This window comes from Oncorhynchus mykiss, chromosome 15 (genome assembly GCF_057628025.1).
Source record: "Oncorhynchus mykiss isolate SJ-2025 chromosome 15, ASM5762802v1, whole genome shotgun sequence".
Classification (NCBI taxonomy): domain Eukaryota; kingdom Metazoa; phylum Chordata; class Actinopteri; order Salmoniformes; family Salmonidae; genus Oncorhynchus; species Oncorhynchus mykiss.
In genome coordinates, this window is record NC_143036.1 from 57,620,790 (window position 1) to 57,634,718 (window position 13,929).

Consider the following 13,929-nt stretch of genomic DNA (forward strand, 5'->3'; position numbering starts at 1 on the left):
ATATCGTATTCTTTTTATTATAGAAGCGGTTTGCGGAGGCCAATGAAGTTTATTTGCAAGGCATAGAGAGCTGCCCAGACAGCTCAGACCTGCATAATAACTACGGAGTGTTTCTGGTCGATACCGGTGAGTTCCGTTGGGTTGGTAGGAGAGGAGAGTGTTGATCTGTTTGCAAATAAAGTTTTTAGCTTACTCACACCTCTCTCTCTCTTACTTACTTACTTGCTGACTTTATTGTCCCCGTGGGGAAATCTTGTTGCAGTGTCATGTACACATTTAAAGTGGCGTTTAAATACAAAACAAAATTGACAATACAACTTTCATAACAGTTACGCACCAATAAAAATAATAATAGTAAGAAATAAGAAATAAAACATGAAATAAAGAAGAAGAGACTAGCCTGCTGGCCTTACGGAGTCAATTTGAACATTCACCCGAGCTATTTAGGAGGGATATCACACCTGGCACAAATGATTGTCTCGTTCTGTTCTTCCTGCTGAGGGGTGCCCTATACCTGCGCCCAGAGGGGAGTAATTCAAAGTCCAGGTACAGGGGGTGACTTGGGTCTAAAATGATTTTGTGAGCCTTACAGAGGGCCCTGACCTTAAAGATCTCATCCAAGCCTGTCTGTTTGACTCCAAGTACCTTGCTTGCTGTGGTGATATTCCTTCTCAGCATGTTTCTCTGGCTGACAGTGGCATTGCCAAACCAACAAACAATACAAAAAGTTAAAATACTCTCTATAAAGGGTTTGTAAAACAGAGTCAGTATAGTACAGTCTATATGAAAAGAACCCGACTGTTTTAGAGAGTACAGTCTCTGTTGGCTCTTTTTGTAGATCAGGTCTGTACATTTACTCCACTGAAGCTTGTTGTCCAAGAGGACACCCAGATATGTGTATTCCTCTACAATTTCTATATTCTGGCCTCTGATAGATGTTGCAGAGGTAGGTGTTGTACGCTTCCTGAAGTCTATGCACATCTCTTCGGTCTTGTTGGTATTGAGGACCAAGTGTGATTCCTCACACCACTCTACAAAGTCATCTAGGAACGGGCCATGATGTTCCTCTCTCTCTCTCTCTCTCTCTCTCTGTTTCTCTTTCTTTCTCTCACTCTTCTCTCATCAGGAGAAGGCGCGCTGGCGGCAGCCCACTACCAGCATGCCGTGCGTCTCAAGCCGGCGCACTACGTCGCCATGGTAAACTTGGGCCGCCTCCTTCGCTCCTCCAATGAGAACAAGGAGGCGGAGTCTTGGTACAAAAAGTGAGTTAAGAGGTGACAACCAATTTGGGAATATGGGAGAGATTCACAAGTCAAACGAGAGCAACACTAGCCATGTGCCCATTGTCCAGAGAAGAGAGTCATGGGTGGAGCTGTCCTGTGGACCTTGCATGACCTCTTGTTGACCTTCCATTGACCTCTCCCTGACCTTTGACCCCAGGGCCCTGCAGGTGACGAGGAAGGTGGACATCCTGACGCCACTAGGGGCGCTGTACTACAACACAGGACGCTATGAGGAGGCTCTGCAGGTGTACCGCGAAGCGGCTACGCTTCAGCCAGACAGCACCGATATCTGGCTGGCTCTGGTGAGGCACAACACACACACACACATGCAGGCATGCTGCAGTCATACCACATGCTGCAGTTATACCAGGACAGCACCAACAGATGTCTGGCTCTGAATTGCCCTCCCTCTTCCTCTCCCTCTCCCTCTCCCTCTCCCTCTCCCTCTCCCCCTCCCTCTCTCCCTCTCCCTCTCCCTCTCCCACTCCCACTCCCTCTCCCACTCCCTCTCCCTCTACCTCTCCCTCTCCCTCTCCCCCTCCCTCTCTCCCTCTCCCTCTCCCTCTCCCACTCCCACTCCCTCTCCCACTCCCTCTCCCTCTCCCTCTCCCTCTACCTCTACCTCTACCTCTACCTCTACCTCTACCTCTACCTCAACCTCTCCCTCTCCCTCTCCCTCTATACAGGCACAAGTGTTAGCCATGGCAGGCCGCTCTAAAGAAGCAGAGAAGATGACTCTGGGCATCATATCTAAGCAGGGGAGCTGCATCGAGTGTTACCGCCTACTGTCTGCCATCTACAGCAAACGAGGCAACTACACAGAGGTATGTGTGTGTGTGCGTGTGTTGCTGGGTCTGTGGTGTCTGCCTTTGAAAGAAAGGACGGGACTGAGAAAGAATAAGAAGAGACCGTCAAGAAAAACAGAACAATCCATATCACCTCGGGGTCAGCGACAGTGATCGCCGCGGAAACAGTGGTTACCATGGAAACGCATCACATCTAGATTCTGTCTCCTCCGAGTCTCACAGGATCACATCCCCATCTGTTCACACTGATCGTCTATCCTTTACTTCATTCACCTCATCTCTCCATCTGATTACATTCTCCTCCTCCGCCATCCCTCATTCCATCCTTCATTCCATCCCTCCGTCTCTGGGGGCCCATCTGTAGACACTCAAACAGAATGGATGTAATCTCTGTGTCCCAAATGGCACTCCAATCCCTGTGTAGTGCACTACTTACACGGAATAGGGTGCCATTTGAGATTTAGTCTCGCTGCTAAAAATAGTATTTTCTTCCAAAAATAACACAGAGGTTATGTGGGGGGCTGACTAGAGAAGCAGGGAACGGCGAGATAAGGCCTTTTTCCTCTGGGGGCCGCTTGGGTATAAAAATATTGACAATCGCTTTTTTATTCAGAACACAAATTTTTCTATGCATTTTCTCTATTATATCTACTACCCTCACAGCAGTGGAGGCTGCTGAGGGGAGGACGGCACATAATAATGGCTGGAACGGAGCAAATGGAATGGCATCAAGCACGTTTGATGTATCTGATAATGTTCTACTGATTCCACTCCAGCCTTTACCACAAGCCTCCTCCCCCATTAAGGTGCCACCAGCCTCCTGGGCCTAACACATATCATTTGTTTAGGACAGTAATAACATAGTTCAGCAAGATATTTGATTCTCTATTTTAGGACACCTGGTAGTATCATCAACAACAAAAAATAATCTATATTATTTGATGAAAATGTTGAATTTGGCCTTACTGCCTTTGTCTCAATAAACATGATAATGCTCTAAGATATGTCAAATCAGGGAGGCCACATTTCAATCTAAAGGATTTATGGTATGTCGTCACTGAAATGCTTGAGAAAGGTATTGGGAAGAAGACCTGCATTGCTTTCAAATGGGATTGTGTGCGTTCCAACGTGTCCTGCGCAGCTTGTGACCGCCGTAGAGGGAAACAGCAGGCACGTCCGTGTTCCCTGAGAGTCGTCTCTAGTAACTCCAACCGTTCAAAAGTTAGAGGCAAACTTGTAGGGAGAAAAAAAAGAAAGAGCTCTGTTTGTCACAAGCGCATTTATCGGAGCTCGGCGGTTACTCGCGTAACCATGGTTCTATGAACTAAGGGCCATATTTAGTAGATTGAGATGAATCCAGTGCGATCAGTAGGGATTTCTCAGGCCTTTCTCTATGGACTGACGGCGGTCCACGGACCTGGGCTTTAGAAAGGCTGGACTAGAGGACGTTTATCTTCTCTGTCTCAGACAGAAGACCGGATTTCACACCATCCTCCCTTTGGATTGTCTGAGTGTGTTTCTGTCCAGTGTCTACATACTAACCCACCAGGGATATTCCTACGCTTCCAGATCTGTTAGCTCCACTATCTCGATATCCCCTTAATGGGGGTTTTATACATGTTTTTATCTCTGTCAAAGGGAAGGGAAAATAAAAAGCGATTGATGATATTTATGTCATCTCAAGGATGAGACTTTTCTCTCCCAGAGGCAAAAGTAAATTCCATTAAATTCACACCTCTCTTCCTTGTTCTTTTCTTTCCCTTCAAATCTCTCAGCTTTCATCATATTTTAACATTGCCAAAGCAAGTGAAGTAGATAATACACAAAAGTGAAATAAACAATAAAAACGAACAGTAAACATTACACTCACAGAAGTTCCAAAATAATAAAGACGTTTCAAATGTCATATTATGTCTATATACAGTGTTGTAACGATGTGCAAATGGTTAAAGTACAAAAGGGAAAATAAATAAACATAAATATGGGTTGTATTTACAATGGTGTTTGTTCTTCACTGGTTGCCCTTTTCTTGTGGCAACAGGTCACACATCTTGCTGCTGTGATGGCACACTGTGGTATCTCACCCTGTAGATATGGGAGTTTATCAAAATCGGGTTTGTTGTCTCATGATTTGGTTGCGTCTAGTTATGTTGCTGCCCTCGGGCTCTGTGGGGTGTGTTTGTGTTTGTGAACAGAGCTCCAGGACCAGCTTGCTTAGGGGACTCTTCTCCAGGTTCATCTCTCTGTAGGTGATGGCTTTGTTATGGAAGGATTGGGAATCGCTTAATTTTAGGTGGTTGTAGAATTTAGCGGCTCTTTTCTGGATTCTGATAATTAGCGGGTATCGGCCTAATTCTGCTCTGCATACATTATTTGGTGTTTTACGTTGTACACGGAGGATATTTTTTGCAGAATTCTGCATGCAGAGTCTCAATTTGGTGTTTGTCCCATTTTGTGAATTCTTGGTTGGTGAGCGGACCCCAGACCTCACAACCATAAAAGGGCAATGGGTTCTTTAACTGATTCAAGTATTTTTAGCCAGATCCTAATTGGTATGTCGAATTTATGTTCCTTTTGATGACATAGGAGGCCCTTCTTGCTTTGTGTCTCAGATCGTTCACAGTTTTGTGGAAGTTACCTGTGGCGCTGATGTTTAGGCCAAGGTATGTTTCGTTTTTCTGTGTGCTCTAGGGCAACAGTGTCTAGATGGAATTTATATTTGTGGTCCTGGCGACTGGACCATTTTTGGAACACCATTATTTTGGTCTTACTGAGATTTACTGTCAGGGCCCAGGTCTGGCAGAATCTGTGCAGAAGATCTAGGTGCTGCTGTAGGCCCTCCTTGGTTGGTGACAGAAGCACCAGATCATCAGCAAACAGTAGACATTTGACGTCAGACTCTAGTAGGGTGAGGCCGGATGCTGCAGACGGTTCTAGTGCCCTCGCCAATTCGTTTATATATATGTTGAAGAGGGTGGGGCTTAAGCTGCATCCCTGTCTCACCCCATGGCCCTGTGGGAAGAAATATGTGTTTTTTTGCCAATTTTAACCTCACACTTGTTGTTTGTGTACATGTATTTTATAATGTTGTATATTTTTCCCCCAACACCACTTTCCATCAATTTGTATAGCAGACCCTCATGCCAAATTGAGTCGAAGGCTTTTTTGAAGTCAACAAAGAATGAGAAGACTTTGCCTTTGTTTTGGTTTGTTTGTTTGTCAATTAGGGTGTGCAGGGTGAATGCGTGGTCTGTCGTATGATAATTTGGTAAAAAGCCCATTTGATATTAGCTCAGTACATTGTTTTCAGTACATTGTTTTTCCCCCAACACCACTTTCCATCAATTTGTATATTTGTATAGCAGAACCTTGCAGGGTAGCCTAGTGGTTTGAGCATTGGACTAGTAACCGGAAGGTTGCAAGTTCAAACACCCGAGCTGGCAAGGTACAAATCTGTCATTCTCCCCCTGAACAGGCAGGCCGTCATTGAAAATAAGAATTTGTTCTTAACTGACTTGCCTACTTAAATAAAGGTAAAATATCCATGGAAGTCTGTCCCTATCCATGGAAGTCTATCCCTATGTGTACTAATTATCTCCTCTTCCTCTAGGCTCTGGATGCTCTAGACAAGGCCCTACTGCAGAACCCTATAGACATGTCTGTCAGGGCAGAGCTTCACTTCTCCAAGGGCAACCAGCTCAGAGAGATGAACCAGCTGGACAGAGCCTTTGAGGTACAGGAGGGGACACACACACACACCCCTCATTACTCTGCAAACTTTTCTCCATCTGCTCCCTCTTCTCCCTCATCCACTAAAGTTCCAAACTCTACCTAATTAATTTTGTCTCCTGCTTAACTCCCTCCTCACCGTCACACCCCTTTCTCTCCCTCCTCACCGTCATACCCCTCTCTCTCCCTCCTCACCGTCGTACTCCTTACGGTCGTACCCCTCTCTCTCCCTCCTCACCATCGTACCCCTCTCTCTCCCTCCTCACCGTCGTACCCCTCTCTCTCCCTCCTCACCGTCGTACCCTTCTCTCTCCCTCCTCACCGTCGTACCCTTCTCTCTCCCTCCTCACCGTCGTACCCCTCTCTCTCTCCCTCCTCACCGTCGTACCCCTCTCTCTCCCTCCTCACCGTCGTACCCTTCTCTCTCCCTCCTCACTGTCGTACCCTTCTCTCTCTCTCCTCACGGTCATACCCCTCTCTCTCCCTCCTCACCGTCGTACCCCTCTCTCTCCCTCCTCACCGTCGTACCCCTCTCTCTCTCCTTCCTCACCGTCGTACCCCTCTCTCTCCCTCCTCACCGCCGTACCTCTCTCTCCCTCCTCACCGTCGTACCTCTCTCTCCCTCCTCACCGTCGTACCTCTCTCTCCCTCCTCACCGTCGTACCCCTCTCTCTCCCTCCTACCGTCGTACCTCTCTCTCCCTCCTCACCGTCGTACCCCTCTCTCCCTCCTCACCGTCGTACCCCTCTCTCTCCCTCCTCACCGTCGTACCCCTCTCTCTCCCTCCTCACCGTCGTACCCCTCTCTCTCCCTCCTCACCGTCGTACCCCTCTCTCTGCCTCCTACCGTCGTACCCCTCTCTCTCTCTCCTCACGGTCATACCCCTCTCTCTTCCTCCTCACCGTCGTACCTCTCTCTCCCTCCTCACCGTCGTACCCCTCTCTCTCCCTCCTCACCGTCGTACCCCTCTCTCTCCCTCCTCACCGTCGTACCCCTCTCTCTCCCTCCTCACCGCCGTACCTCTCGCTCCCTCCTCACCATCGTACCTCTCTCTCCCTCCTCACCGTCGTACCCCTCTCTCTCCCTCCTCACCGTCGTACCCCTCTCTCCCTCCTCACCGTCGTACCCCTCTCTCTCCCTCCTCACCGTCGTACCCCTCTCTCTCCCTCCTCACCGTCGTACCCCTCTCTCTCCCTCCTACCGTCGTACCCCTCTCTCTCCCTCCTCACCGTCGTACCCCTCTCTCTCCCTCCTCACCGTCGTACCCCTCTCTCTCCCTCCTCACCGTCGTACCCCTCTCTCTCCCTCCTCACCGTCGTACCCCTCTCTCTCCCTCCTCACCGTCGTACCCCTCTCTCTCCCTCCTACCGTCGTACCCCTCTCTCTCTCTCCTCACGGTCATACCCCTCTCTCTCCCTCCTCACCGTCGTACCCCTCTCTCTCCCTCCTCACCGTCGTACCCCTCTCTCCCTCCTCACCGTCGTACCCCTCTCTCTCCCTCCTCACCGTCGTACCCCTCTCTCTCCCTCCTCACCGTCGTACCCCTCTCTCTCCCTCCTCACCGCCGTACCTCTCTCTCCCTCCTCACCATCGTACCTCTCTCTCCCTCCTCACCGTCGTACCCCTCTCTCTCCCTCCTCACCGTCGTACCCCTCTCTCCCTCCTCACCGTCGTACCCCTCTCTCTCCCTCCTCACCGTCGTACCCCTCTCTCTCCCTCCTCACCGTCGTACCCCTCTCTCTCCCTCCTCACCGTCGTACCCCTCTCTCCCTCCTCACCGTCGTACCCCTCTCTCTCCCTCCTCACCGTCGTACCCCTCTCTCTCCCTCCTCACCGTTGTACCCCTCTCTCTCCCTCCTACCGTCGTACCCCTCTCTCTCCCTCCTCACCGTCGTACCCCTCTCTCTCCCTCCTCACCGTCGTACCCCTCTCTCTCCCTCCTCACCGTCGTACCCCTCTCTCTCCCTCTTCACCGTCGTACCCCTCTCTCTCCCTCCTCACCGTCGTACCCCTCTCTCTCCCTCCTACCGTCGTACCCCTCTCTCTCTCTCCTCACGGTCATACCCCTCTCTCTCCCTCCTCACCGTCGTACCCCTCTCTCTCCCTCCTCACCGTCGTACCCCTCTCTCCCTCCTCACCATCGTACCCCTCTCTCTCCCTCCTCACCGTCGTACCCCTCTCTCTCCCTCCTCACCGTCGTACCCCTCTCTCTCCCTCCTCACCGCCGTACCTCTCTCTCCCTCCTCACCATCGTACCTCTCTCTCCCTCCTCACCGTCGTACCCCTCTCTCTCCCTCCTCACCGTCGTACCCCTCTCTCCCTCCTCACCGTCGTACCCCTCTCTCTCCCTCCTCACCGTCGTACCCCTCTCTCTCCCTCCTCACCGTCGTACCCCTCTCTCTCCCTCCTCACCGTCGTACCCCTCTCTCTCCCTCCTCACCGTTGTACCCCTCTCTCTCCCTCCTAACGTCGTACCCCTCTCTCTCCCTCCTCACCGTCGTACCCCTCTCTCTCCCTCCTCACCGTCGTACCCCTCTCTCTCCCTCCTCACCGTCGTACCCCTCTCTCTCCCTCCTCACCGTCGTACCCCTCTCTCTCCCTCCTCACCGTCGTACCCCTCTCTCCCTCCTCACCGTCGTACCCCTCTCTCTCCCTCCTCACCGTCGTACCTCTCTCTCTCCCTCCTCACCGTCGTACCCCTCTCTCTCCCTCCTCACCGTCGTACCCCTCTCTCTCCCTCCTCACCGTCGTACCCCTCTCTCTCCCTCCTCACCATCGTACCCCTCTCTCCCTCCTCACCGTCGTACCCCTCTCTCTCCCTTCTCACCGTCGTACCTCTCTCTCCCTCCTCACCGTCGTACCCCTCTCTCTCCCTCCTCACCGTCGTACCCCTCTCTCCCTCCTCACCGTCGTACCCCTCTCTCTCCCTCCTCACCGTCGTACCCCTCTCTCCCTCCTCACCGTCGTACCCCTCTCTCTCCCTCCTCACCGTCGTACCCCTCTCTCCCTCCTCACCGTCGTACCCCTCTCTCTCCCTCCTCACCGTCGTACCCCTCTCTCTCCCTCCTACCGTCGTACCCCTCTCTCTCCCTCCTCACCGTCGTACCCCTCTCTCTCCCTCCTCACCGTCGTACCCCTCTCTCTCCCTCCTCACCGTCGTACCCCTCTCTCTCCCTCCTACCGTCGTACCCCTCTCTCTCCCTCCTACCGTCGTACCCCTCTCTCTCCCTCCTCACCGTCGTACCCCTCTCTCTCCCTCCTACCGTCGTACCCCTCTCTCTCCCTCCTCACCGTCGTACCCCTCTCTCTCCCTCCTCACCGTCGTACCCCTCTCTCTCCCCCCTACCGTCGTACCCCTCTCTCTCCCTCCTCACCGTCGTACCCCTCTCTCTCCCTCCTTACCGTCGTACCCCTCTCTCTCCCTCCTCACCGTCGTACCCCTCTCTCTCCCTCCTACCGTCGTACCCCTCTCTCTCCCTCCTCACCGTCGTACCCCTCTCTCTCCCTCCTACCGTCGTACCCCTCTCTCTCCCTCCTCACCGTCGTACCCCTCTCTCTCCCTCCTCACCGTCGTACCCCTCTCTCTCCCTCCTCACCGTCGTACCCCTCTCTCTCCCTCCTCACCGTCGTACCCCTCTCTCTCCCTCCTCACCGTCGTACCCCTCTCTCTCCCTCCTCACCGTCGTACCCCTCTCTCTCCCTCCTTACCGTCGTACCCCTCTCTCTCCCTCCTCACCGTCGTACCCCTCTCTCTCCCTCCTACCGTCGTACCCCTCTCTCTCCCTCCTCACCGTCGTACCCCTCTCTCTCCCTCCTACCGTCGTACCCCTCTCTCTCCCTCCTCACCGTCGTACCCCTCTCTCTCCCTCCTCACCGTCGTACCCCTCTCTCTCCCTCCTACCGTCGTACCCCTCTCTCTCCCTCCTCACCGTCGTACCCCTCTCTCTCCCTCCTACCGTCGTACCCCTCTCTCTCCCTCCTACCGTCGTACCCCTCTCTCTCCCTCCTCACCGTCGTACCCCTCTCTCTCCCTCCTACCGTCGTACCCCTCTCTCTCCCTCCTCACCGTCGTACCCCTCTCTCTCCCTCCTCACCGTCGTACCCCTCTCTCTCCCTCCTCACCGTCGTACCCCTCTCTCTCCCTCCTTACCGTCGTACCCCTCTCTCTCCCTCCTCACCGTCGTACCCCTCTCTCTCCCTCCTCACCGTCGTACCCCTCTCTCCCTCCTCACCGTCGTACCCCTCTCTCTCCCTCCTCACCGTCGTACCCCTCTCTCTCCCTCCTCACCGTCGTACCCCTCTCTCTCCCTCCTCACCGTCGTACCCCTCTCTCTCCCTCCTCACCGTCGTACCTCTCTCTCCCTCCTCACCGTCGTACCCCTCTCTCTCCCTCCTCACCGTCGTACCCCTCTCTCTCCCTCCTACCGTCGTACCCCTCTCTCTCCCTCCTCACCGTCGTACCCCTCTCTCTCCCTCCTCACCGTCGTACCCCTCTCTCTCCCTCCTACCGTCGTACCCCTCTCTCTCCCTCCTCACCGTCGTACCCCTCTCTCTCCCTCCTCACCGTCGTACCCCTCTCTCTCCCTCCTCACCGTCGTACCCCTCTCTCTCCCTCCTCACCGTCGTACCCCTCTCTCCCTCCTCACCGTCTTACCACTCTCTCCCCCTCCTCACCGTCGTACCCCTCTCTCTCCCTCCTCACCGTCGTACCCCTCTCTCTCCCTCCTCACCGTCGTACCCCTCTCTCTCCCTCCTCACCGTCGTACCCCTCTCTCTCCCTCCTCACCGTCGTACCTCTCTCTCCCTCCTCACCGTCGTACCCCTCTCTCTCCCTCCTCACCGTCGTACCCCTCTCTCTCCCTCCTCACCGTCGTACCCCTCTCTCTCCCTCCTCACCGTCGTACCCCTCTCTCTCCCTCCTCACCGTCGTACCCCTCTCTCTCCCTCCTACCGTCGTACCCCTCTCTCTCCCTCCTACCGTCGTACCCCTCTCTCTCCCTCCTCACCGTCGTACCCCTCTCTCTCCCTCCTCACCGTCGTACCCCTCTCTCTCCCTCCTCACCGTCGTACCCCTCTCTCTCCCTCCTCACCGTCGTACCCCTCTCTCTCCCTCCTCACCGTCGTACCCCTCTCTCTCCCTCCTCACCGTCGTACCCCTCTCTCTCCCTCCTCACCGTCGTACCCCTCTCTCTCCCTCCTCACCGTCGTACCCCTCTCTCTCCCTCCTCACCGTCGTACCCCTCTCTCTCCCTCCTCACCGTCGTACCTCTCTCTCTCTCTCCTCACCGTCGTACCCCTCTCTCTCCCTCCTCACCGTCGTACCCCTCTCTCTCCCTCCTCACCGTCGTACCCCTCTCTCTCCCTCCTCACCGTCGTACCTCTCTCTCTCCCTCCTCACCGTCGTACCCCTCTCTCTCCCTCCTACCGTCGTACCCTTTATTATCCACCTTCTCTTGTCTTTTCTCTCCGTTCACCTCTGTGAATAACTTTAGAACCTCCTATAACCTCAAACTTTACCTGTTACAAAACAAGACCACTAATTGGCTCACATATCCCAACCTCCATAAAAACAATTATGAATAAAGAATAGAACATATTTTGAGGCATATTCCCTAAAAACAACCAGATTTGCATCTCCTACATGCAGTATATTATCTGCAGGGGTTTCAAGGGCGCCTGTGGATCTTCTAAGCGCCGGGTGCTTTCTTCTCCTGTTCAAGTAGACACACTTGAGAGAGAGAAGAGATACAAAGTCTGCAAATAAAATCACATCAAACAGCATTCCAGGCCTTTCTCTGCCTTGATCTTTTCCCCCCTGAAAACGCGCTGATACTGTCGCTAAAATAGCACCATCTCCTCTACTATCTGCATCAACAAATAAGCCCATTTTCCCCCATCCACACTTCCAACAAGACAGTGTGTGGCCTAAAATAAACTTCTTTCTCTTCCCTACATCTTTCTCTTGTGCTGTTCTCTGTCTGCTTAAATAGCAGGTCTCTCTTTCCACTCACTCACTCACTCACTCACTCACTCACTCACTCACTCACTCTCTCTCTCTCTCACTCACTCACTCACTCACTCACTCACTCACTCACTCACTCACACACTCACTCACGATCTCTCTCTCTCGTTTCTTACGAAGCAAGTCTCTCTGTCTTTCCACTCCCTCCCTCTCTCTCTCTCCCTTTCCACTCTCTCACTCCCTTTCCCTCCCTCCATCTCTCCCTCTTTCTTCAGTTCAGGAAGTCAACAAAGGCCTGCTAGGTTGAACAGTTTATTCTCAGGGTTACTTTCGGAGATAAACTCTAGAGTTCTGACTCTCTCAGCAGGGCTTGGCCGGGCGCCAGGGCTCCAGCTCTTGTTTGGGTGTTGTTCCCCTTCTAAGAAAGGCACAAAAGGGCCAACTGAGATCATGCGGCCTTCGGGTGTGGTGGTTGACAATATTGAAGTGGATCCAATGGCTGCTTGCTGTATTTTGATAGCATAATCTATTGTTTCAGGCTGTTTTGAATTCAAAGTCATAAAACATGTTGAGTTGATTCAAGTTTCAGTAATCTTCCAAGTAAACTTTTCTCCCTCCATATTCACTTTATAGTCCGAGCATAAGAACCCTACTGCCACCTAGTGATCGTTGGTTGTAACTACTTTATATTAAGGTGTGCGTGGTCTTCATTACAGAGCTACAAGCTGGTAGTGGAACTAAAACCTGACCAATCGCAGGCTTGGATGAACATGGGAGGAATTCAGCATATCAAGGTACTATGACGACACAGTAGAGTTAGTTTGCATGAGTCAAACGCCATTTACAAGCCATTGATTATACCGCCATTTACAAGTCTTTGATTATACCGAAATTGCAAATCAAGCATATATGGCATAGGATAAGAGCTGATAAATGTCTGTATTTGATCCTCTGCAGGGAGACTATGCAGCAGCCAGGCAGTACTACCAGAGGGCCCTGATCCTAACCCCTGGCTCCAAGCTGCTGAAGGAGAACCTGGCCAAGCTGGACCGGCTAGAGAGGAGGCTGACCGGGACCTAGACTAACCCAGAGACACAGCACTATCCTGGGCATGAGTTGGAGTCCAAGGACCCTGGAACCCCAACAGTACTGACCTGGTTCTTAAATCAACCTACCTGGTTGATGATGTGAGATTATGGTGAACATGACAGGGTTGCAGGGTATGGAAGCAGACTGGGGGTGATGGAGCTTCCAGGGGAGCATGAGGCTGGTTAAGCCTGTGATTGGACTCACATTATGTTGGAAGCAGATGGAGAGAGGACCCTAAGGAGTGGAGATGGAGATTCAGCCAGCAGCACTTCAAGCTGGAGCGGACTGGATCAGATCTCTGGAACTCTTTAAAACAGTACCACGAGCTCCACACATCGCCCAGCCTGAAAAAGCTTCAAACAAACTGATCTGCTTTTTAAAATGTTTTGTTTCGTTTTATTTGTTTTCCTATTTCATTTCATGTTAAATCCTGTTTTAGGCTCTAAATCTGTGATCACTACCCTCATCTCTGCTTATGAGCAAAGCCATAAGTAAACCCATGTTGAGATTTTGAATTGGGTGTCATGTTCACATTAAAAGCTCCAACAATATCGTTCTAGCTGGAAGACAAATGACATTTTGCCAACATGAAGGATAGTTTGCTGAAGTCACTGTATATCCATGTTTAGGTTTGGGCTTGCCTTGACTCAAACGTGGCCCCAGCAAACCCTTAGCATGAGCTTGTCTGGGATACATAAGCTCTGTGATAAGACTATTAGACCAGGTATCAGTGTGCTCTGTGAGCACATTGACAACATGTGCTTTTAACCTCAAGCTATGGCAGAGCCTCTGAGAAGCAAGCAACGCTCAATGTAGCCTTCCATAAGTACAAGTAAGCTAGTGTCTGTAGACTCCTCCTAAGGCCTAACACTGACCCTCTGATCCGCTCAACATTTCTGACGCTGTGTATTATTTGTTGCTGTTGATGTTGCTATGATGATTGTGAATGAATATTTTATGTGGAATGTACAAATAGGATAAAGATGAACTGACTAGTGCAATGACTGAGATTGATTTGCACCATAAAAATAAATCTATGTTTTATTAACTGGTGTCGGTG

General features: G+C 51.9%; 1 protein-coding gene across 2 annotated transcripts in view; it reads left to right on the plus strand.

The window, feature by feature from the left end:
* The window catches only part of LOC110490323 (transmembrane O-mannosyltransferase targeting cadherins 1), a 108,957-nt gene extending 95,040 nt beyond the window's left edge, over positions 1-13,917 (plus strand). For both annotated transcript variants that reach the window (XM_036944636.2, XM_090200449.1), the window contains 7 exons: positions 24-126; positions 1,127-1,262; positions 1,441-1,585; positions 1,970-2,107; positions 5,700-5,822; positions 12,497-12,574; positions 12,738-13,917. In XM_036944636.2, the coding sequence (XP_036800531.1) occupies positions 24-126; positions 1,127-1,262; positions 1,441-1,585; positions 1,970-2,107; positions 5,700-5,822; positions 12,497-12,574; positions 12,738-12,860 (846 nt within the window). In that variant the 3' untranslated portion in view covers positions 12,861-13,917. The remainder of the gene's footprint in view (positions 1-23; positions 127-1,126; positions 1,263-1,440; positions 1,586-1,969; positions 2,108-5,699; positions 5,823-12,496; positions 12,575-12,737) is intronic.
* The last annotated feature ends 12 nt before the right edge of the window (positions 13,918-13,929 follow it).